The 25,058-nt window shown below is 49.3% G+C and overlaps 2 protein-coding genes across 5 annotated transcripts in view; one reads left to right on the top strand and one right to left on the bottom strand.

The window, feature by feature from the left end:
• LOC309337071 (N(G),N(G)-dimethylarginine dimethylaminohydrolase 1-like) overlaps positions 1 to 23,038 on the bottom strand; it is a 37,691-nt gene extending 14,653 nt beyond the window's left edge. Inside the window, exon 1 of one of the 3 annotated variants that reach the window (XM_081853740.1) lies at positions 22,761 to 23,038. Coding sequence is in view for 1 of the 3 variants with exons in the window: in XM_081853739.1 (XP_081709865.1) it covers positions 18,347 to 18,565 (219 nt within the window). In the remaining 2 variants the exon portion in view is untranslated. Of the gene's footprint in view, positions 1 to 18,346; positions 18,581 to 22,073; positions 22,201 to 22,760 lie in introns of those variants that run through there. The other 2 variants (XM_081853741.1, XM_081853739.1) reach the window with 2 other exon arrangements.
• Positions 1 to 25,058, top strand: part of LOC309337139 (TNF receptor-associated factor 1-like) — a 261,886-nt gene that overhangs the window by 32,385 nt on the left and 204,443 nt on the right. The gene's annotated exons all lie outside the window — the stretch shown is intronic.

Raw genomic sequence — 25,058 nt, 5'->3', positions numbered from 1 at the left:
GGCCCAGGGTCACTCAGGGAGCTTTCTGGCCCAGTGGGGAATCAAACCTTGGTCTCTCAAGTCCTAGTCCAACACACGAACCACTGCACTGAGAGTCAGCATGACAGAAAGCCAGGAAGTTTTGGGTTCAAATACCTGCTCAGTCACGAAGTTCACCAAACCCGTCACACCGTCTCGGACCAACCCAACTCATAGGGGTATTGCAATGATAAAGGAGGATCTCTCTATGCCCTGAGCTTTCTTAGGGGAGGAGCAGGGTATATATCCAGCTCTGCATGACTCAAGTTCACCTGTCGCTCTAGAATGAGCAGTTGGGTCCAGTTAACAGTATTTCCCAGGAAATGTTAGGATACCGTTTCTGAAGGCGTAAGATGGCCGCCAAACAGGCGCCAGCATGTGCCATGGCGGGGGGGGGGCGCAAACGTTGGGAGTAGGGCTGGGCGATATCAGCTTTTCAATGTCGCTACGTATTGCCAGCCAAACATCATTTAATAATAATAATAATAATAATAATAATAATAATAATAATTCATTATTTATACCCCGCCCATCTGGCTGGGTTTCCCCAGCCACTCTGGGCGACTTCCAACAGAATATTATAATACAATAGTCTATTAAACATTAAAAGCTTCCCTAAACAGGGCTGCCTGTTTACTGTTACTGACACATCGCAACGTTGAAAAGCAGAGGGAGGAACAAGCTGCAGTGGTGGTTTCACGCTGAAGCCTTGCGGGGCCGGGGCCAACGCAGCTTGTTCCTCCCTCTCCATGCTGGGTGCTGGCAGTGGAGGGACCCAGTTTCACTTGCAATATACCACTGGGTGAAGGTGCCATTGTGCTCTACTCCTCAGACCAGTCCTGGGCAATGAATCACAACATTGCCCAGGGCTACTCACTAGGTTAGTCTTAGGCGAGACTTTCTTCGAAATAATTCACCTCTGAGCTATTCAGTCATTCGATCTCTTGCCCTTCACTATAAGGGTCCCAGGACGAGCGGAAACAGCAAAGGCAGCACAATGTAAAAACAAAATAAAAACATCCAGCCATACACAACAACAACTGGGCTGTGGTGATGAGAGACACCCAGCCATGTACACACCCTGTTATCAAAGGAAATGTTCTGGTTAATTGAAGAAAAGTGCTGGAATCGAAAAACACAAATCCTAAGCAGCAGTCTTATATTCATAACAACAACAACATTGATATGACACTTAATGCCAAAATAGGCTTCGAAGCTGTATGTGAAGTGCAAACAGCAGATACACAAACATGGAAGTAGGAACATTCATAATTAAAATGCATTCCTAATTAAAATACGCAATAAGACAGTCCCGTTAAAAACAACACAGCAATTAAAACAGGAGGTTCAGATCAAGAGATCGAGGGAGTGCAAGCGTAAACAGGTGTCTCTTCAAAAGCCAGCAGAATGCCAAAATGGATGGAGCCTCTCGTACGCAGAGACAGACCCCTGGCCCTTCTAGCCTGCTGTTACTAGTCTATTCTTAGGGGATGTGGTGGTGCTGTGGTTTAAACCACTGAACCTCTTGGGCTTGCCATTCAGAAGGTCGGCAGTTCGAATCCTCATGATGGGGTGAGCTCCCGTTGCTCTGTCCCAGCTCCTGCCTACTGTTCAAAAGCACGCCAGCACAAGTAAATAAATAGGTACCGCTGTGGCGGGAAGGTAAACAGCATTTCCGTGCGCTCTGGCTTCCTTCACGGAGTCCCGTTGCACCAGAAGCGGTTTAATAATGCTGGCCGCATGACCTGGAAAGCTGTCTGCGGACAAATGCCGACTCCCTTGGTCTAAAAAGCAAAACGAGTGCTGCACCTCATAGTTGGATTTGACTAGACTCCAGGGGTCCTTTACCTTTGTTGTTGTTCTTTAGTCGTTTAGTCGTGTCCGACTCTTCGTGACCCCATGGACCAGAGCATGCCAGGCACTCCTGTCTTCCACTGCCTCCCGCAGTTTGGTCAGACTCATGTTGGTAGCTTCGAGAACACGGTCCAACCATCTCGTCCTCTGTCGTCCCCTTCTTCTTGTGCCCTCCATCTTTCCCAACATCAGGGTCTTTTCCAGGGAGTCTTCTCTTCTCATGAGGTGGCCAAAGTATTGGAGCCTCAGCTTCAGGATCTGTCCTTCCAGTGAGCACTCAGGGCTGATTTCCTTCAGAATGGATAGGTTTGATCTTCTTGCAGTCCATGGGACTCTCAAGAGTCTCCTCCAGCACCATAATTCAAAAGCATCAATAATTCAAAAGCATCAATTCTTCTGAAGGAAATCAGCGCTGATGTTGGGAAAGATGGAGGGCACAAGGAGAAGGGGACGGCAGAGGACGAGATGGCTGGACAGTCTTCTCGAAGCTACCATCATGAGTTTGACCAAACTGCAGGAGGCAGTGGAAGACAGGTGTGCCTGGCGTGCTCTGGTCCATGGGGTCACGAAGAGTCGAACACGACTAAACAACTAAGCAACAACAATAGTCAATTCTATAGCAATGGCCCACTGTTTGAGGTGCTTGGGATCAACCTATAACCTTCTGCAGGCCAAAGCACTGTCCTTCAAACCCTCCCCCGTTACATTGTGATCCTTTAGGCAGCATTGATAAATGTGAGTTTAATGACATTGCTGTGGGACACACTGAACCCAAGGGATAATGGTGGGCTAGGAATATAACAGAGACACTTGCATGTGTGTGCGCGCACACACTTTGACTATCACTAAAGAAGCAGCTGTCAACCCACAGAAAGGGGATGAGGGGGGTACCTATTACCCCAGGCTTCCCCAAAGGCAGGGGGAAAATGTACCCATTGCCCCATTCCTGACTGTGCAGAAAATGAAGCTAGGAATCTAATTAAGGATTGCACCCCCCTGCGCCCTTCTATTGGAGTGTGTGTGTGTGCGTGTGTGTGTGTGTGTGTGTGTGTTAAGTAGGTCCCAGATCAAAGGTTCTAAGGTTCCACCAGCTCCCAAGTTCCTGGGAGTTTTCAAACAGTCTTCCAAAGGCCAATCAATAGCGCCAGGGGACAATAAAAGATTCCACTCATCACCAAGCTGATTAGGTAATTACTTCCAAAAGGAAGCCAATCAGCAAATCAATGCCCTGCGTTTGGGACTGGCCGCTGGGCTGTTCTTGTTGCTCATTGCACAAATCAGTCACGAGCTGAGCACTGAACAGCCCAACATCTGGAACTCTTCAGCATTCTTTAGAGCACACACACAAAACCAAGGCGTACATTTTGACATGCACAAGGCTTGCGGAAATATGGTTCCAAGTACACAGATGCTGCCAGACGACATCTCTGGGGCGGAGCAGGAATATCCATAGGTCAAGGGGGCACCACTTCAGTGGCCTGCAGAGCTCTTTGCTGCAATTTATGCAAACGACCCAAATCGGCACCAGTTCCATCCATTTCGCAAATTGCAAAGACCCAGGCGGTGTTAGCACAGAGTCTGAGGCCAGGCATGGAATGTTAACATGAGTCGCTCCAGTTTGGTTTGCAAAGTTCAGAGCATGAGGGGCCTGATCTTTGCAAATTCCAGTACAAACTGACCTGATCCACAGTCCAGATTGGAATGTTGCTAACCTTTGGATTTTGAATGTCTCCGACTTCTGCAGCACATACCGACATGTTACCCAAATGTGTGTTTTAGGATCAAATCTGTTTATCAAGGTGTTTTGAGCGAAAATATTTAAATACACTTCTACCCCTGAAGATTTTCCATACTGACATTTGCAAACTGTTGCAGAAATGGGGTGGACCTATACATGGATTGATACAAACCCGAAACAGACTGACCCATCCATTCCTGTGTGTTATGCATGCCTCCAAATCCCATCAGTTGAATTTTCTACCACCTACCTAGGGACACGGGTGGCGCTGTGGGTTAAACCACAGAGCCTAGGACCTGCCGATCAGAAAGTCAGCGGTTCAAATCCCCACAACAGGGTGAGCTGCCGTTGTTCGGTCCCTGCTCCTGCCAATCTAGCAGTTCAAAAGCACGTCAAAGTGCAAGTAGATAAATAGGTACCGCTCTGGCGGGAAGGTAAACGGCGTTTCCGTGTGCAGCTCTGGTTCGCCAGAAGCGGCTTAGTTACAGATGAGCGCCGCAACCCCAGAGTTGTCCGCGACTGGACATAACGGTCAGGGGTCCCTTTACCTTTACCACCTACCCTGGATTTCAGAGGAGCGGTTGAAGGAGGTGGGAATGTTTCGCCTTGGAAAGAGGAGACTGAGAGGAGATAGCTGGCAATGGCTATCCTATCTCAAGGGCTGTCCCATGGAAGATGGAGCAAAGCAAGCTCTGTGAGTTTGTGGAAATGGCAAATCATTAGAGGCCATTCAAATCAGGGAATAATTAAAGAGTGGCATGGAGTGAAGGAATACATGGAAAAAATATGGTTCTGGAACTGGAATATTAATAATGTGTAAAACGTGCAGGGGTAAGCAAGGAAATAATAAAAGAGTCAATTGAATAATTATTAAATTACAACAACACAACAAGATGGAAGAAGTAAAATAAAAAAAAATTGAGATCACACATGGGTGAAGGGGAGTGGGGGGGTATTCTAATATAATATTTCTAGTTGTGTTGCATTTATATACAGCAAAAGGAAGTCTATAGCAATTAGATATATTTTAATTTAGTCAACTATGTAATAGGCTTATGTTACAAAACGAATATGGATTTTGAATTTGATGTTTGTAATTCTTTTTTTGGTTTTGGAATAAAAAAAACAAAACTCACTTCCACATAAATCATAAAAAAGGAAGACGGAGCAAGCTTGTTTTCTCCGGCCCTGGAGGGGAAGACTCGAACCAATGGATTCAAGCTACAAGATAGGACAGGGGTCTGCAACCCGCGGCTCCAGAGCCACATGTGGCTCTTTTACACCTTTGCCACGGCTCCGAGGCGGATACTAGCGAGGGGAGGAGGCGCATTGTGCGCCCCGACAGTCCCCACTGTGGCGGGCGCTGTACTGGCTGTGACGTCGCATGGGGGCGGTGCGTGCGTTAGTTTTGCGGCTCCCAGTTTTTTTTCTTTGGAAACGGGTCCAAGTGGCTCTTTTTGTCTTAAAGGTTGCAGACCCCTGAGATAGGAGATTCTGATTAAAATATCAGGAAAAACTAAGAGCTGTTTGACAGTGGGAAGGTCTCCCTCAGGAGGTTGTGGACTCTTCACTGGAGGTTTTCAAGCAGAGCTTGGGTGGCCACCTGTCATGCAGTGGGTTGTCAGCACCCGGGGCAAGACAAGTAATTTGCGCTCCCTAACCCATGGATTTGCTTCCCCTAACCCTAACCCCCAGATGTTGTGCCCGGTGCGGCCTGCACCCCCCCCTGCACCCCCCACGGTACGCCACTGCTGTCATGGGTGCTTTAGCTGAGATACCTCCATTGCAGGGGGTTGGACTAGATGACCCTAGAGGTCCCTTCCAGCTATACAGTTCTATGGTTCCGTACACCTTCTCTGGTAGTAAGACAAGCGTCACAGGCAGCGGCTGGGTGGAGACACCTCCCTTCTCTGTGTGATTATGGCGGTGGTGGTGCTTTTTTTTTTTTTTACAGTGGTACCTCAGGTTAAGAACTTAATTTGTTGTGGAGGTCCGTTCTTAACCTGAAACTGTTCTTAACCTGAAGTACCACTTTAGCTAATGGGGCCTCCTGCTGCCGCCACGCAATTACTCTTCTCATCCTGAGGTAAAGTTCTTAACCCGAGGTACTATTTCTGGGTTAGCGGAGTCTATAGCCTGAAGCGTCTGTAACCTGAAGTGTCTGTAACCCGAGGTACCACTCTATTTGGAATTTATCTACTCCCCTTCTGCACACCGCCTACCTTTTTAAATAAAAATAAAAATATTTCGATAAAAAGCCTCCCTCCCTGGCAGGTGCTATTCCAGCCCGGCCTTCTGCCATTATTAATAAGGGGAAATAGGGATATAGTGAAGGTGACAAACGCAAACAACCAGCCTCCAGAGGGGAAAGCAGGACTCATATGGCAGGACTCTAATTGGCCCATTCTGGACGGAAGGATCCTAGGCAACCACCTGGTCAGGTGTAGTGGCTGATGTGAGCTGCGATAAGCCAGCTCCCCACCTATTTATAAAACCAACTTATAAAAATGAGGGTCTGTGTGTTTGCATATGCACTCTCTCTCTCTCTCTCTCTCTCTCTCTTTTTATATAGATCGTGGAAGCGTGCAAGAAAACCGTTGAAACATATGTAATTGATTTGCAATTGAATTGCTATTTGATGTAATTAATTTGTATTTGAATTGGTATTGCTATTTGGTGTGAATATAATATGGCGCATACGGGTTGAGAATTTAATTCATTCTCGAGGTCCGTTCTTAACCTGAAACTGTTCTTAACCTGAAGCACCACTTTAGCTAACGGGGCCTCCCGCTGCTGCTGCGCCGCCAGAGCACGATTTCTGTTCTCATCCTGAAGCAAAGTTCTTAACCCGAGGTACTATTTCTGGGTTAGCGGAGTCTGTAACCTGAAGCGTTTTTAACCTGAAGTGTCTGTAACCCCAGGTACCACTGTATTGGATTTTTGTAATTGAAAATTAATAAAATTACCAGTATCTTAAAAAACAAACAAACAAACAAACAAACAAACAAAAACAACCATATTTTTAAAGAACCCAGAACAAATGAACAACACGGAAACAAATCAATTCTCTAAAAACAGAAGCACCATCAACAGGCGGACAAAGCTACCAATGGCTACTACTAGCCACAATGACGTTATGTTCCACCTCCATTTCTCACGCCCCGGGAAAGGTCACTTTCAGTGCCGCTAAACAGGGTGGTTTGACTTCACCCCCCACAGCAGGGGTAGGCAACCTAAGGCCATGGGCCGGATGCGGCCCAATCACCTTCTCAATCCAGCCTGCAGACGGTGCGGGAATCAGCCTGTTTTTACATGAGTAGAATGTGTCCTTTTATTTAAAATGCATCTCTGGGTTATTTGTGGGGCATAGGAATTTGTTCTCTCTTTTTTTCCAAAATATAGTCTGCCCCCCCTCCCCAAGGTCTGAGGGACGGTGGACCGGCCCCCTGCTGAAAAAGGTTGCTGCCCCCTGCCCCAGAGGCACACTCCATTGCTTCTCGAGACAAACAGGGGCCAACAACCTCGACTGCCAAAGAGTAGCATGAATGTGAATGCCCGCTGCGGAGATTGGCAAGCAGGGAAGAGAAACTGGCTTGCAGGCTTCCAAGGGGGGCACCCGGTTGGCCGCTAAGAGAACAGGCTGCTGGACCAGAAGGGCCCCCTTTGGCCCGATCCAACAGAGCTCACCTTACATTCTCCCTCGAGGTGTCTTAACATTTTGATTCACAGATGGCCTCCCCTCCTCCCCAAAACGTAACTGGTCGGTTCCCTCCCATCGCAGAAGTCCCATCATCTAGAGCAGCGGTTCTCACCTGTGGGTCCCCAGATGTTGTTGGACTACAACTCCCATCACCCCTAGCTAGCAAGGCCAGAGCTCAGGGATGATGGGAGTTGTAGTCCAACAACACCTGGGGACCCACAGGTCGAGAATTGCTGATCTAGAGAGTCTGGTAATCCTTGCTTACAGATCTGCTCGGATCCGTGGTGAACTTCCAGCTGTTTTCCAAAACAGAAGCACAACATGGTGTTCTCCGAAAAGAAGAAAGAGAAGGTTCTTTTTTATTGTATATGGTGGTCTTGTAGTAAGGTGAAAGCTTACTGGGGAATGATATATAATGAATTGAAAAGGATGTTTAAAATACCGTATTTTTGTGTGTGTAAGATGCCCTTGTGTATAACAGCCCCCTATTTGGGGGATTCAAAATTAAGAAAATGCACTGTGAACTTCTTTGACGATCACTCGTAGCCGAGTAAGATTGTCTTCCATAAACACGGTTTTAACAATGAGTTCGTGGGTGACTGTGGAGGCCAATTCTGGATCCACACGTCCTTCCACAACAGGGACATTGGTTTCTGAGCGGGAGTTGATCACGGTGTGGATTTGCCAAGCGTGCCTTCCTCTTAGCACATTTCTCCCTTGCGTCCTGAGTTCGAGTGTCTTCAAAGCCCATGACACCTTTGGTAAAGGCTGTTCTCCCATGTATAAGACTACCCCTTATTTTAAACTTCAAAAATTTAGGAAAAAATGTAGTCTTATACATGGAAAAACACAATAACTTTCATTTAAAAAATCAAAAGCCTTCCTTTTGGGAATTATAGGGACAGAACAACCTAAACTGTATAGAAATTTATTCATGTATGCTACTACAGCAGCAAGAATGTTACTTGCCCAAAAATGGAAAAAAGAAGTCTCAGCTGTTTTCCAAAACAGAAGCACAACATGGTACTCTCCCAAAAGGAATTTCCATTTCTGAACTAAAAAATAAAAAATTAATAGCTGGCTTGACAGGGATTAAGCTGATGTCACACATATTTCTTCAAGGCAGTGACACCCTGCCTCATCTGCCTGAACTCCACTCCTCATCATGTCCCAATTCCTGCCCCACTTCATGGCAACCCAACATGGCAACCCAACTATATACAGTGGTACCTCGGGTTAAGAACTTAATTTGTTCCGCAGATCCGTTCTTAACCTGAAAATGTTCTTAACCTGAGGTACCACTTTAGCTAATGGGACCTCCCGCTGCCGCCGCACAATTTCTGTTCTCATCCTGAGGTAAAGTTCTTAACCTGAGGTACTATTTCTGGTTTAGCGGAGTCTGTAACCTGAAGCATATGTAACCCGAGGTACCACTGTATTTACGTAAGTGGAGGAGATGCTACAATCCTACATACACTCAGCGGAACCTGCCTCTGAGTAAGCATACACAGGTTTTCATGTAATTACAGTATTTATTAGAGCACTTCTGTCCTACCTTTCTAAGGCAGAAGGAAATTCAAGGAGGCTTTCGAATGGGGATGTCATAAATAATAACCTCCCTTTCTGATGTTCAGCGGTGAGTGTCATAGCCATCCATGCACAAGAGGTATCAGCAAGAGGTACTATTCTGTTCTGCTTTTATTCATATGCAAACCACGTGCAATATGAAGAGCAGGATACAAATGCTTTGAAAGAACCAATAAATAAAACCCACGGTTTGCAAATGTAACCCCCCTGCAAAAAAGGGGGGGAAGGAGTTGTGGGGAACATAAGCTACAGAATATCAATTGATGGTCTGGCGGGTGGGGGACAGAAAATCAGGAGGAAACAAAGAAATGAACAGAGTATTCTGTGAGGGGCCACTCTAAACTGCAACGTTTTGTTACAGGTCCTGCTTGTAGAAGTAATAATAGTAGCATTTTTTAAAAAAAAACAACAACAACCAACTACTACAGTCATACCTCTGGTTGCGAACATGATCCGTGCGGGAGGCATGTTCGCAACTCACAGCATTCATACCCTGAAGCACTGTATTTTCACATGTGTGTGACGCGATTCAGTGCTTCTGTGCATGCGTGTGACGTCATTTTGCGCTTCTGCGCATTTGTGAGCACCAAAACCCAGAAGTAACTCATTCCGGTACTTCTGGTTTCGGCGCGGTCTGCAACCCGAAAATGCGCAACCCGCAGTGTTCGTAACACGAGGTATGACTGTATTATTAATGGTAAAGGGACCCCTGACCACTAGGTCCAGTCGTGACCGACTCTGGGGTTGTGGCGCTCATCTCGCTTTATTGGCCGAGGGAGCCGCCGTACAACTTCCGGGCCATGTGGCCAGCATGACTAAGCCGCTTCTGGCGAACCAGAGCAGCGCACGGAAACACCGTTTACCTTCCCGCCAGAGCGGCACCTATTTATCTACTTGCACTTTGACGTGCTTTCAAACTGCTAGGTTGGCAGGAGCAGGGACTGAGCAACGGGAGCTCACCCCATCGCGGGGATTCAAACCGCTGTGGTTTAACCCACAGAGCCACCCGCGTCCCAACTGTATTATTACCAGTAGACAGATCCCTGTCCCCAAGGAACTTACAATCTAAAACAGGCAATGTGGAAGGCAACAAAGTAGGGAGTGGCGAACCTCAGGACCAGGGGCCAAGTGGACCTTTAGGCTTTCCATCTGGCCCCCAGCACTTTCCCCAAGGCATCATGCCCCTCACCAGCCCTGCCTACACTTTCTTCTCCAGTCCTTCTGCCTGGCTGCAATGTGGCCTTCAATCCCGAGAGTGACCTTTACTTGCCTGAATGGGTGCATGTGTGTGTGTGTGCGTCAAAACATTTTACCTGTGTGGCTGGAATGTAGCTTATAGTAGGAATGGAAGAAGAGCCAGTGTCCTCTCCACAAAATTGCCTCTAGCACCACCAATTCCTAGCATGGAAAACCCAGGTTTCCCTAGTTGAAATTCGGGGGGGGGGAGGGTTTCTCCCTCCCTGCAACAGAAGCGTGAGGAAGGAGGAACAACAACAACAAGGAACCCCAATTTGCCCTTAAAAATAACATGTTGTATCCAACGTTAACCCTACTCAGAGTTACTCATAAGTTCATGAGCATAACTGAAGTTATTGATTTCAGTGAGTCTAACTCTGAGTAGAACCTGGCTGGATGCTACCCATATTCTCTCTCACCAAATGGCAAAGTTTTGTCCATAACATTCAGTTGCACATAATAATAATAATAATTTATTATTTATACCCCGCCCATCTGTCTGGGTTTCCCCAGCCACTCTGGGCGGCTTCCAACTGAATATTAAAAATTGTTCTCTGTTCAGTTGGGGAATCTTTCTTTTGTCAGCACCAACATTTTGAATTGTGCTCGGAAACGTACTGGGAGTCAATGCAAATCTCTCAGGTGTTATGTGGTCCCGGCGGCCACTCCCAGTCACCAGTCTAGCTGCCGCATTCTGGATTAATTGCAGTTTCCGGGTCACCTTCAAAGGTAGCCCCACGTAGAGCGTGTTGCAGTAGTCCAAGCGGGAGAGAACTAGAGCATGCACCACTCTGGCAAGACAGTCTGCAGGCAAGTAGGGTCTCAGCCTACGTACCAGATGGAGCTGGTAGACAGCCGCCTTGGACACAGAATTGACCTGTGCCTCCATGGACAGCTGTGAGTCCAAAATGACTCCCAGGCTGCGCACCTGGTCCTTCAGGGGCACAGTTACCCCATTCAGGACCAGGGAGTCCCCCACACCTGCCCGCCCCCTGTCCCCCCAAAACAGTACTTCTGTCTTGTCAGGATTCAATCTCAATCTGTTAGCCGCCATCCATCCTCCAACCACCTCCAGACACTCATACAGGACCTTCACCGCCTTCACTGGTTCTGATTTAAAAGAGAGGTAGAGCTAACTATGACAGGAATCTGTAGGGAATCTGTAGTCAGGTTGCGCAAGAACAGAATTTGGTGCACGAATCTGCCACAAAAGCCTCATCTGTCTCAGTTTCCTTTTTCCTTAAGAAAAAGCTTCTTCCCTTTGATCAGAGCCAGCTCTACATTTGAGGGAACACTTGATAAAGTACCCCACAAGCATGCACCCCATTGTGTCACCAAAACCCCCCTGGAGGAACTAGAGAGGAGTACCCCAATAAGCAGTGGCGTCCCCCAGGTCTAGGATCAGTTTCTTGCTTGCCTTTGGATGAAGGATAGAAGGGGAAATGCGAGAATGAAAGGAGCATGGGTTGCTCCGCCCACTACTGGCATGCGGCCCCTGGCAGGTCACCCAAAAAGGAATGCAGCTCTCTGGCTGGAAAAGCATAGCTCAGTCTGCACAGCATGAGACTCTTGATCTCAGGGTCTTGGGTTCAAATCCTACGTTGGGCAAAAGGTTCATACATTGCAGGGGGTTGGACCAGACAACGCTCATAGTCCCTTCCAGCCCTACAATTCTATGCTTCTAACCCCTGCTATCCTGTATTATTGCTTTGGCATTCCACAGCCCTGTTTGGTCCTCGCATGTTTTCCATCCTTCTTAATTTCGGCCCCTTCCCGTGAACCCCGTTGCACAGATGGTGGTTATGGACCAGAGGCCCGTTTGCTGTTAATCTTAAGAGATTGGAGGAAGCAGACTCTGAGCGAGCCGGCCTCCCGATGTTAACACAACCCTTATCTCGGGCGGCTCATTCCGGTCAAAATGCAGCAACAAACAGCACTTCCTTTGTTGCTAGGGTTGTTTTGGCCAAGAAGCGGTTCTCAGCAGGAAAAGGGGAGGGTGAGGAACCCCCCTGCCTCACCCAGAAATCCCCACATATACACACAAAGAGGGAGACACTTTCCTCCTCACGGGCTGGGACAGCTAAGTCGCCAGCCGAGGTCAGCGAGGGTCACTAATGGAGGCCAGTCTTGCAGCTGGGGGCGTTTAGCCAAAGGAAACCAGGACCCCACAGGGGAAGGCCTTGCAAGCCAAGGGGAGCAGCCAGGATGCGCTAAGGCGGAAAAAATGCAACACATGTTTCTGTTTAAATTCATGTCGGAGGGATAAAGGGGGGGGGGGAGAGAAGAGAGAGGCAGAGGGAAAGGAAAACAATGGGATTTGCAAGCAGCAGAGATACCCAGAAGGTGGTCTCGAGAGCCACCACACTTCTCCTCCGCCACCACACACCCAAACCCCACAAGCAAAAGCAAAACGGACTCTTCCAGGCTCCTTGGGGCAACTGCTCTAGGGGAATATTTGTGCAGCAGACACAGGAAATAGTTTTCTCCCTTGCCAAAGGGAGAATCTCTTTCCTGTGGGCAAGCAATCAGAAAGCAGGCCTTTGGGGTTGCTGGGACACTCTTCCAGCAGAGATTCAGGCATTAAGCTTTTGGGTAACCCTCAAGGAGGTTTCCATGCTGTGCCTGCACAGTTATTCGGACCATTGTTGAGAAGCAAGTCCAGTCCCGTTGATGATTCTTCCGTACTGCTTTTGATGACATCTGTGATGTTTGCAGGAAGCTGTCAGGCCTGGCTCAGTCCACCTGGGTCTTCTGTTATGAAAGGAGCGGCCCTCCAGAGTTTCAGACAGGGAGTCTTTTCCCTGCCCTATCAGAAGATGCTGGAAGCCAAGCACAGACGCCTTCTGGATGCAAAGCAGTTGCTCTGCACTCATCTACGCCTTTCCAGTAGTTTTCTGTTGTCCCAAAGGGTAGGATCCAAACAGACAAGAGTCAAATGACAGCTCCAACTAAACGCTGGGAAGAACGTTCTGATGGCAAGAGCAGACTCTCCTTCACTGGAGATATTTAAACAGAGTTTGGATGGCATAGAAATAAATTGAGCAGGGCCACCACATATTTAAAACACTACGATACCATTTTAAACTGTCATGGCTTCCTCCAAAGAATTATGGGAGCTGTACTCTGTCAAGAAGGGATGCGGGTGGCGCTGTGGGTTAAACCACAGAGCCTAGGACTTGCAGATCAGAAGGTTGGTGGTTTGGATCCCCACAACAGGGTGAGCTCCCGTTGTTCGGTCCCAGCTCCTGCCAACCTAGCAGTTTGAAAGCACCTCAAAGTGCAAGTAGCTAAATAGGTACCGCTCCGGCGGGAAGGTAAACGGTGTTTCCGTGTGCTGCTCTGGTTCGCCACAAGCAGCTTAGTCATGCTGGCCACATGACCCGGAAGCTGTACGCCGGCTCCCTCGGCCAATAAAGCGAGATGAGCGCCGCAATCCCAGAGTCGGCGACGACTGGACCTAATGGTCAGGGGTCCCTTTACCTTTACTTTATCAAGGGAGCTGAGAGTTGCAAGAAGACCTCTGTTCCCCTCACAGAGCCACAATTCGCAGAGTGGTTTAACAGTCCAATCCCTCTTCCCAGGGAACTCTGGGAATTGCAGTTCCGGGTGAGGAATAGGGTTCTCTAAGCAACCCGGAGCATCCTTCATAAACTACAGCTCCCAGGATTCTTTGGGAGTAGCCACGATTCTTAAGGCAGAGCTGTAAATGTATAGATGTGGGCAAGCTGAATCTGTCAAGATTCCCTCCTGCCACACAGCAGCCGTGCCCTTCTTGGTGTTTGTTAACTCTACACACAAAAAGCAGCAGGGCAGCGGCATGTCGATCAAAAATTAAGCAGGTCTCATGTTACAGTTCCTGAAAAATAATACAATATGCTTGAGAGGCTGTGTGTCACAGTGATGCGAATGCCAGACTAGGCCCAGGGATATTCCAGGGTCAAATCGCTGCTCATTTTGGAAGCTCCCCGGATGTCATTGAGCCATTAACACACCCAAGAGGTTTGGTGCTAAAACCAGAGGTGGCAGAAGCTATGCTCCTCACATTGAGCTCCCTGGAAGAAAAGCAGGATAAAAATTCAGCCACTGTTCTAGCAACAGCAATAAATCTGTTGCGATATAAATTAGCATTCTGTTTGGATGCAAGAAAAGCCAAACTGAAAGAACCACCAAACCTATGTTTACTCAGACATATGTTGAATGACAAACCTAGACAGCATCTTAAAAAGCAGAGACATCACCTTGCCAACAAAGGTCCGTATGGTTAAAACTATGGTTTTCCCAGTAGTGATGTATGGAAGTGAGAGCTGGACCATAAAGAAGGCTGATCGCCAAAGAATTGATGCTTTTGAATTATGGTGTTGGAGGAGACTCTTGAGAGTCCCATGGATTGCAAGAAGATCAAACCTATCCATTCTGAAGGAAATCAGCCCTGAGTGCTCACTGGAAGGACAGATCCTGAAGCTGAGGCTCCAATACTTTGGCCACCTCATGAGAAGAGAAGACTCCCTGGAAAAGACCCTGATGTTGGGAAAGAGGGAGGGCACAAGGAGAAGGAGACAAAAGAGGACGAGATGGTTGGACAGTCTTCTCGAAGCTACCAGCATGAGTTTGACCAAACTGCGGGAGGCAGTGGAAGACAGGAGTGCCTGGCGTGCTCTGGTCCATGGGGTCACAAAGAGACAGACATGACTAAACAACAACAACAACATCATGTTGAATGGAAGTTATTCCCCACATTACTTGCGGGCAGGGGCTGGACTGGAGTCCAAATTTGGTTGCTGGTGCAACTGGGAGTCCTAAGAGCCAAATGCCCAAAGTGATGTGCTATTCCAAAGGGTTGGCAGCAGGACAGATCTTCAGCCCCCCTCCCTCTCTTTTCCCTGATGCGGTAAGATGAGATGGAAAGAACAGGGGGTCTTCAATCTCGGTCTCGCCTTGCTGAACAAATGAAATACAGCCGTACCTTGGTTTGCGAATGCCTTGGTACTCAGACATTTTGGCTTCCGAACACCACAAACCTGGAAGTGAGTGCTCCGGTTTACAAACGTTCTTTGGAATATGAATGTCTGATGTGGCTTCTGATTGGCTGCAGAAGCTTCCTGCAGCCAATCAGAAGCTGCATCTTGGTTTCCGAACGTTTTGGGAGTCGAACAGACCTCCGGAACGCATTCTGTTCGACTTTCGAGGTACCACTATACTGCAGTCACTTTTCCCCAGCCCCCCCCCTCCCTGGGCAATCCATCCCACCCCCTGCTTTCCTCAAGAAAAGGAAATGTGGGGCAGCTAGTCAGCTGGGCTCTGTTGCCCCTTCAATAACCTGCACCAAATGCAGCATGGAGATTCTGCATGAGATTTTGGCATTGGCTAGAGGAACAGACATAGGAAATGGTCTTGTTGTTGTTTAGTCATTTAGTCGTGTCCAACTCTTCGTGACCCCATGGACCAGAGCACGCCAGGCACTCCTGTCTTCCACTGCCTCCCACAGTTTGGTCAAACTCATGTTTGTAGCTTTGAGAGCACTGTCCAACCATCTTGTCCTCTGTCATCCCCTTCTCCTTGCACCCTCCATCTTTCCCAGCATCAGGGTCTTTTCCAGGGAGTCTTCTCTTCTCATGAGGTGGCCAAAGTATTGGAGCCTCAGCTTCAGGATCTGTCCTTCCAGTGAGCACTCAGGGCTGATTTCCTTCAGAATGGAGAGGTTTGATCTTCTTGCAGTCCATGGGACTCTCAAGAGTCTCCTCCAGCACCATAATTCAAAAGCATCAATCCTTCGGCGATCAGCCTTCTTTATGGTCCAGCTCTCACTTCCATACGTCACTACTGGGAAAACCAGAGTTTTAACTATACGGACCTTTGTTGGCAAGGTGGTGTCTCTGCTTTTTAAGATCTTACAATTACTCAATTGGCTTACCAAACTCAGTATTGTCCTGACTGACTGGCAGCAGAGCCCCCGAGTTATGGGCAGCACTCTCTCCTTTAGACGCTGGGGCCTGAACCTGGGAGCTTCCTCATGTAGACGGTCCACCGCTGAGCTACAAAGCCATTCCCCCTAGTTGGGCCCTGCGTGGCCAAGGTCCTACAGCAGGGATGAGGACATGGTGCGTCCCCCCCTAAGTTGGTCAACAGTTGAGGGTGATGGGAGCAGCATTCAAAATCATCAGGGAGCCAGGTGCATTTTGCGACTGGGAATCGTCTGAATGCAAGCAATTTGAGAAGTCTAGGCGCCGCATATGGTAACCGAGATTCAAGATTCAAGTTCAAATCTAGCACAATACAGTCATACTTTGGCTCCCAAACACCTTGAGAGTCGAACGTTCTGGCTCCTGAACGATCAAAAACCGTGAGTGAGTGTTCCAGTTTTCAAACGTTCTTTTGAAAGCCGAATGTCTGGTGGGGCTTCTGCGGCTTCCGATTGGCTGCAGGAAGCTCCTGCAGCCAATTGGAAGCCGCGCCTTGGAATGTTTTTGAAGTCAAACAGACTCCCGGATGGATTCTGTTTGGCTTCCAAGGTACGGCGGTACGTTATATAACATATATTACACTCAACGGCAGGGGCTGAACCCCAATTACATTTGCGGCGTCCAATTAAAAATTGCTATTAAAAATGTGATGGGACGCGGGTGGCGCTGTGGGTAAAACCTCAGCGCCTAGGACTTGCCGATCGCATGGTCGGCGGTTCGAATCCCTGCAGCAGGGTGCGCTCCCGTCGTTCGGTCCCAGCGCCTGCCAACCTAGCAGTTCGAAAGCACCCCCGGGTGCAAGTAGATAAATAGGGACCGCTTACCAGCGGGAAGGTAAACGGTGTTTCCGTGTGCTGCGCTGGCTCGCCAGATGCAGCTTCGTCACGCTGGCCACGTGACCCGGAAGTGTCTGCGGACAACGCTGGCCCCCGGCCTCTAGAGTGAGATGAGCGCACAACCCTAGAGTCTGTCAAGACTGGCCCGTATGGGCAGAGGTACCTTTACCTTTACCTTATTAAAAATGAGATATTAACAACGTGTCACTGATGCGAATAGTGTCATAGTTCATGCATTTCCAAAAAAATGAATAGAAAGTGCTGCTGTAATGAGAAAAAAGGTGATTAGCCATTCTCTTTTTGAACCCGTATCCCAGGGTCCAGGAGCCATGTTGTGAGTAGCTTTTCTGGATGGAAGTTGCAGGCCAATGCCATCTGCAAGGCCATAGGCTCCACATCCCTGCTCTACCCTTTCCACACAGCTACCAGTCAACACCCGCTCTTTCCTCCCAAATGTGAAGCTGTGGAGTGACACAGAGAGCTACACAATGGCCAGAAGGATCACGGCCTACCTTCCAAGTCGGAAGAAAGGCCCTCCTCCCGTCACGCTCGCCAGAAGTCAGCGGCAGACTCGCCAGGGTGAGCAGAACTGCAGAAGGCTTGGAGGGAGGGCAAATTGGGGTGGGCAAAAAAAATCTGGCAAGAAAAAGAGAGATCGCCATGAAAGAGCTCACTTGCGCTTCCCGCACACATCCAGTGGCATAGCGTGGGGGGTGCAGGGGGGCCGGTCGCACCAGGTGCAACATCTGGGAGGGGGCGCTCGCCGCCTCCGGAGTCGCCGAAGAGCCTCAGGCGCAGGCTGTAGCAGAGCCCCATGGCAGCAGCCCAGGCAGCAGCAAGAAGAAGCTGGCAGCAGCGGCAGGTTAGGGGCGCAAATTTCTTGCCTTGCCCCGGGTTAGGGGGCGCAAATTACTTGCCTTGCCCCGGGTGCTGACAACCCACGCTACGCCACTGCACACATCCCCTGTCGAAACCTTCAAGCCCACAGAGATTCCCGGCACGAGCCAGCTGGAATTACTTGTCCCTGAGGTAGACTCTATATTCTCTGTCTCAGTGTGTGACACACACACACACCCAAGTTTATCAAGAGGCAGTTTTGCTAACCAACAGCCAAGCAGCTCAAAGCCAGTCTCCCTGGACGCACATATCAACACGCCCTTTCCCCAATAGGAATCATAAAGCACAGAAGCAATCAGAGAACGAACAGCAAAAATGCAACACAGAGCGAGAAAAACCAGGAAAGGGCCTCTGGGCGGAATATAAGCCTTGTCAAGAAAAGAAATATGTATTTGCCACTTCCTTAAAGAACACGTTTCAGCAGCGGTTCCTTCCCTCCCCATTTTGCCTCCTGACCTGCAAATTCATTATTTTGTTTCTCTGCTGTCTGAGACAAGAACTGGAGTTGGCCGTGACATACCTGCGCCCCAATTCCTTCCTCTCTCCAAAGAAAAGGCTGGTCCCGATCCAACAGATTCTTTTTATTGGTTTGGTTTAGTTCTGGCCAGGAGGAAGGGAAAGGAATTGATGAGGTGGGAGCACAAGTAATAAACTCGGGACTTACTGCACTCCTCCTCTGCTTCTTGAACTCTTGAGTACAGTCAACTCCACAGCTGGCCTTGAGAACCGTCCCACCCATTGCCAAAAATCTGTTTAAAAATCTTGGGAAGCCTAGGGAGGAAACTTTAAGAGCAAAGTTGGCAGGCTTTAATTGTATATCCACAAATGAACACACAGAGGCACCTCTAACTAGGAATATTTTCTGCCCAACACACCTGTCAGGGCTTCACCCGAGTCCAGACCCAACTCTGTAAATTGGTATCAAAGACAAAACTGAGCCCAAACCAAGTTATATATATGCTTACGGCATTTGTATCTTGCTATTCCTCCAAGGAGCTCAAGGCAACGTACCATATTTTTCGCTCCATAAGACTCACCTGACCATAAGACGCGCCTAATTTTTAGAGGAGGAAAACAAGAAAAAAAATATTCTGAACGAAACAGTGGATGTATGATTTTTGTGGTTCATGCTGTGGCCACAGACATGCTATGTGATCTGATGGTGAATTTGGGGTGACCCAATGCAAAAATCCTGAGGATCCATGTGGATCCGTGCTTTGTAACCAAGTTTTTGTGCCATTGCGGCCCCACGAAACAGTGGATGTGTGTGTTTTTGGGTGCAGGCTGTAGCCATGGACATGCTATGTGATCTGATGGTGAATTTGGGGTGACCCAATGCAAAAATCCTGAGGATCCATGTGCTTTTACCTCCCCCCTCCCAGGCAGCCTCCTTTATCACTAGAGTCCCTTATCTTCCTCCCGATCGCTTGCTGATCAGCTGCTCAGCAGCTGATGTTTGTTTCAACACCCCCTTCCCTCTTTTTTTTAAAAAAAAAAACACGATCTGCTTTTTGCCCCTGGGCAATTCGGCTCCAGGGACCACGCATTTGCTCCATAAGACGCACAGACATTTCCCCTTACTTTTTAGGAGGAGAAAAGTGCGTCTTATGGAGCGAAAGATATGGTATAATAGTTTTCCCCCTCACCTCTCACTTCAGCATCACAACAGCCCTGTAGTGTAGGCTAGGGCTGAGAGAGGAAGTGAGTGGCTGGCCCAAAGCCATTGAGACAGGTTCCTGGCCACATGAGGCAACATCAGCCACAGGATCCCCCATGCTTGCTCTAACCACCACACTGACATGTGAAGCAATTTCTCTTCCCAAACATATTTCACTTGGTTTTCAACCACCTGACGTCCCCACCATCTGGGGATCCTTGAACCTGCACTGTTTTCACACACTAATCCTACACCCTGTAGAATTCTATCAGTTACATTTTATCTGCACAATCGAAATGAATTTCCGGAACCAAATTGTTTTTTCTGTGCAGCCTGAGCAGGAGAAAAAGAGGTCAGAACAGGTCAATAAATATGTGGATTGTCCCTGGATCAAGCGACTTTTCTTCTTTAAGTTCTCAAAGTTCTTAACCTAGCTTCAAGGTTGTCATCTGAACTAGCTGGATGCTTAATCAATCACAGTCAGCCCATCATTTGAAAAATAAGACTTCAGAGCCATCTTGCCTAAAAATGGCAGCGAGACATTCAAGTTTTGGCAACTGAAACCTTGCTTTCAGGAGCCATTTGGCGCCTAGCTTATATATCTGAATTTCTAACAATATTGACATAATTAACAGGGCAACCCTATAAAAAAAAGGTAAAGGGACCCCTGACCATTAGGTCCAGTCGCGGACGACTCTGGGGTTGCGGCGCTCATCTCGCTTTATTGGCCGAGGGAGCCGGCGTACAGCTTCCGGGTCATGTGGCCAGCATGACTAAGCCGCTTCTGGCGAACCAGAGCAGCACATGGAAACGCCGATTACCTTCCCGCCGGAGCAGTACCTATTTATCTACTTGCATTTTGACGTGCTTTTGAACTGCTAGGTTGGCAGGAGCTGGGACCGAGCAACGGGAGCTCACCCCATCATGGGGATTTGAACCGCCGACCTTCTGATTGGCAAGTCCTAGGCTCTGTGGTTTAACCCACAGCGCTACCCATGTCCCATACATGCCTTCTAAACAGTAAGCCCCACTGATGCAAGTGGAACTAGCCCACAGTCATGGGCACCACAGGACTTTTTCCCAGGTTGGGAGATGCCAAATTTTTCCAGGGGGTCAAAATAAAACACAGAAGGAAGAAGAGCAGGCAATTCTTTTCACACAAAGAAAACAGAAGAGTGTCTATCCATTTTGTCTCCTATCACAGGTTCTAAAAATGCTGGAAACATTTATTTAAGGAAGCTGAGAGCCGGGGTCACACTTCACCGACAGGACAGGCACTGCTCCCTTGCATGCCCCCCCCCCCCCCCCCGTGTACAACCACGTCCCCAGGTAAGTAGGTACAGAATAGCCGCCTTCACTAATAAGCAGAATACAAAAAAGCCCAGTATCCATATATTATTTGGAAAATCAATTTGCCAAGCTACAAACTTTTTACCCACTGAGATCAATACATTCCTACCGTGCCAAATATTTCAATAAATAACAAGGAGAAAAGAAGAGCCCATGGAACACAAGCATTCAGCCTCTTTACTCCCAGCTTCAGCAGCCGCTATGATAGAGAACACCATTAAGGTGAGAAAGCTCACCCTGGAACCAACAGGACCCCAGAGGGAAAGATTCAGGAAGGAGCGTCGGAAGCGTCGTATACCATTGACAGCCAGCTCAGTGCTAGGAAGGGCCAGGGCAGGGCTGTGGTTCAGCGGCAGAGAATCTGCCTTGCAAGCAGAAGGTCCCAGGTTCAATCCCAGACATCTCCAAGTAGGAGATGGGAGAGAGCTCTGCTGGAACCTGGGAGGGCCACTGCCAGTCAGTGTAAGACGGTGTGGAGCTAGATGGACCAATAGTCGGATGAAATCCAGGGCAGCTTCCTATATTCTTATGTGCTACCCGTTCTGGTCAGCAGGATGTTAGACGGGAGTCTTCCAGGAATTGTACCTGGATGCGGAGCACATTTTCCTTCCACTGAGCTGCAGCCTCTCCCCACCAAGCTGGCTCAGAACCTTCTATCCCAGTCTCCAACCAGCTGATGACCTCCAGGGGTCAGAGGGCACCAGGCTGGCTGGCAAAGCCCACTCTCAGCAGAAAATCTAGGGTGCGTTGGCAGTGCATCACTGCATCGCCACAGACTAACACAACCAACTGCGTGAATGGTTTTTTGGGGAAATCAAACACCATGCGCAACACCATCCGCCCGGGACTCCACGCTTCTTTCCTTCTCCCCACGACCCCAGAACACAGCGATTTCAGCAACTCTGCAACGCCCCACAACTTTTAAAAAGTTTTCTTGGCAAATGTTGCACTCCTGCCGAAAAAGGAACCCAGGAATCCTGGTCAACAAGAAACTCTCAGTTGTTGTTGTTGTTGTTTTTTTTAAGTGTCACAAAGTCTGGGGAAGAAGCTGGCAGAAGGCCAAAGGAAAACATCTGGAGGAGGCTGGGAGGACCTGGCGGGCAAAAGCCAGGACTCCTGGGTTTCACCAACGCAGCTGAAGCCCCTCTGGAATTCGCCCCATGCCTCTCTAATTAAACAGGTGGATTTGGTTGTGCTGTGCCCTGTCTGGCACTCTTCTCCAACCAGGTACGAACCATACCTGTGTTTTCCCAAAGGATCCCTGTTCCTGCTTCTCCCTTCCCAGTGCGCTTAGATGCCTGCTCCTCCAGGAACTGGTTCCAATTCTCCGTGTGCCGCCACCTGCAGTCCCAGTCCCGGACCAGTAGAAACCAGGACTCTTGGCTCTCGATCTCCACCCACCCACCCACCCAAAAAAGCCACACCCCCACGAGCCTCTCCCACCCAGAGGAGCCTCGGCTTCCTCTTGTTCTGCTGGCCTGACTTGCACACCCATCTCCCAGGAGGTGGAAACCCAAGAACAGCAAGTCAGCCCCCCTCTCCCCTCCCCACCGCCGACCGTGGGTCCGATTGACCCCACTCCTCCTCCCAAGTCCCCTTGCTCTAACCTCCTGCTAGCTGCGCACCCCCAGAGCCCCCAAACTGTCCAAAGGACCCAGGCGTCCCGATCCCCTCCCACCTGGGTCCTAGAGCCCCCTCCCAAGCCAAACAAAATTGGGAATAGACAGCACCACCACCCCTGCTATGACTTATCCTACCAGACCCCGTGGAAGGGGTGGGACCTAGAAGTCCTCCATCCCAGAGACACCTCTTTTGACATCCAGTCTGCTAGATCCCCTTCGCCTAAGGAACCCAGGCGTCCTAGCTCAGCCAGCGCCCCCCACCCACCCAAAAAGAAACCACCCCGGCCCTCCCGTGCCCCTCTCACCTCTCGCAGGGCGCTTCCATCCACCAGGCGCCTCCTCGCCGGAGAATGTATGGGGTGGGGGGAAGCGGGAGGGCGCCGCCGCTCTCTCGCCTGGGGATGGGGGGCGGGCGGGCAGGCAGGCAGGCGATCACAGCCCGCGCGCTTTCCCCGGCGGGAGCGGGGAGCAGGGGGGCGGAGGAGAGGGGTCCCGGCTGGGCTCCGTCACCCCCGAAAGCGGCCGCGGCTAGGCGGGGGGCGCGGCGCCGACTTCGCCATTGCTAGCGCAGCGCGGGGCTGGGATCTCATTGTCTCGAGGCTGGGGCGGGGAGGGGGCGGGGCTCCGGGACGCCCCTCCCCTCCCGAGGGGTTAAAAGCAAGCGCCGACTCCCACCCCCGCCAGTTCTTCCCTACCTTCCTGCTCCAGCTCTTTGCTCCCGGTGGACTCGATCCAAAAAGTGGACAATATTGATAATTGTTAGATGGAGTGGAACTGAGATGCGGGGGGGGCGGAGTTGGGCGTGGAGAATTCTTTTGTCACACTAGACTCCTTCCTAGAGACCCTTGTGGTTTAATGTGTATGTTACCCCTTCCCTTGGAGCCACACCCTCTTTCCGTGCTTAATGAAGTTTTTACCGCCTGCCTTTCTGCTTAGAAATGGGGTGTTATGCGTCCTTTTCGTGGGACGCAGCGAGCCTTCCAGTTGCACAGAACTATTTCATCTTACAGAATTTATATACCGCTCTGAGCTGCGCAGGCAGGGATTTACACTCCTGTTCGACCCTGTCACCCCAGGAACCCTGATTATGTAACAACTAGCTGAGATTTGTCGGTAGGTTGGGGAAAATGCACTCTGCACATGCTTCTGTGTGTCTTTATCGTGGCAGGTATTCTGGGCTTGGCATTGGAAACAAATGGCAGTGCTGAGCTGTGTGTCCCTGACTTGGAGGGGGAAATTGGTCCCTTGGGATAAGGATATTATGATGTGTTTAGGGTTGTTAAAGGGAGAGAGCTGCTCTCTTACCTTGGGAGGTTAGTGTTTTTAGGATGTTGGAATGGGGGGGGGCGGTTTCTGGAAAGTTGATGCTTTCTGATGCTTCCAGCTGTAACATATAAAGTCCTAAACAGACTGGAGCAAAAGGTTTCTAAAGGACCTCCTTTAAGCGTTAGCATCTCAGCTCTCAAAGTATCCCACACCAAACTCACCTGGCACCTTTGTTATTATTACCTTTTAGATGTCAGGTAATCCATTAGTACAGTGGTACCTCGGATTACGTACACTTCAGGTTACAGACTCCACTAACCCAGAAATAGTGCTTCAGGTTAAGAACTTTGCTTCAGGATGAGAACAGAAATTGTGCTCCGGCGGCGTGGCAGCAGCAGGAGGCCCCATTAGCTAAAGTGGTGCTTCAGGTTAAGAACAGTTTCAGGTTAAGAATGGACCTCCGGAACGAATTAAGTACTTTGGAGTTAAAGAGCTCTTTCACCCTCTCCTCCATCGGGTCCTCCTGCCTTTGTGGCTCCAGGACCGAGGCCCAAATATCTCACCTCCCAGGGGCAACCATGTCACATAGCTACACTACCATGTAATGAGCTGAAGGGGGCTTGGTCCGCAGCTTGAAAACTGCAGCACAGGCAAGGTTGGATAGCCAGAAGGAGAAACAGAGGTATGTTGATATGATTCTCAGGGGTGCTTAAACACACTTAACTTCATCGCACATGCTATAGGCACACAGATAATGTTTTGCTAGTAAGGGCCTTCATCACTCACCTCCACAGGAAAGGACATGTTTCTCCGTTCTCACAGTAAACGTATTTCCAGTTTGAGAATGGGACACCAGCATGGGCCAATATCGGCCTATCTTTCTCCCTTTGGAAAGGCCTCCACAAGGCTTTATAGGCAGACTTAGAAGTCTGGAATAAAACCACATTGTGAGAACTGAAGTCTTGAGATTCTTTTGCAATGAACATGCTGGGTGAAATGTTCTCCCAGTGGGAATGCCGTGCCCTTGTCGCCTGGCCTAAATGTGGGCCAGAGGCGAATATCGAAATGTCTGTGAGGGTGGGAAGTGGAATGTGGTGAACTGACTACGGAGGACAATATTTACCACAGTTCATGGAGAATATCGGCACTGCCATTTTCTGCATGGATAAATGAGGGACGCTGGTGGATAAATGAGGGGCGTGGGTGCCGCTGTGGGTTGAACCACAGAGCCTAGGACTTGCCAATCAGATGGTCGGCGGTCCGAATCCACACAACGTGGTGAGCTCCCGTTGCTCGGTCCCTGCTCCTGCCCACCTAGCAATTCGAAAGCACGTCGA

This window comes from Podarcis erhardii (genome assembly GCF_964252035.2).
Source record: "Podarcis erhardii genome assembly, chromosome: 2".
NCBI lineage: Eukaryota > Metazoa > Chordata > Lepidosauria > Squamata > Lacertidae > Podarcis > Podarcis erhardii.
The sequence above is the reverse complement of the archived record's forward strand: the minus strand, read 5'-3'. Positions and strand labels throughout refer to the sequence as shown.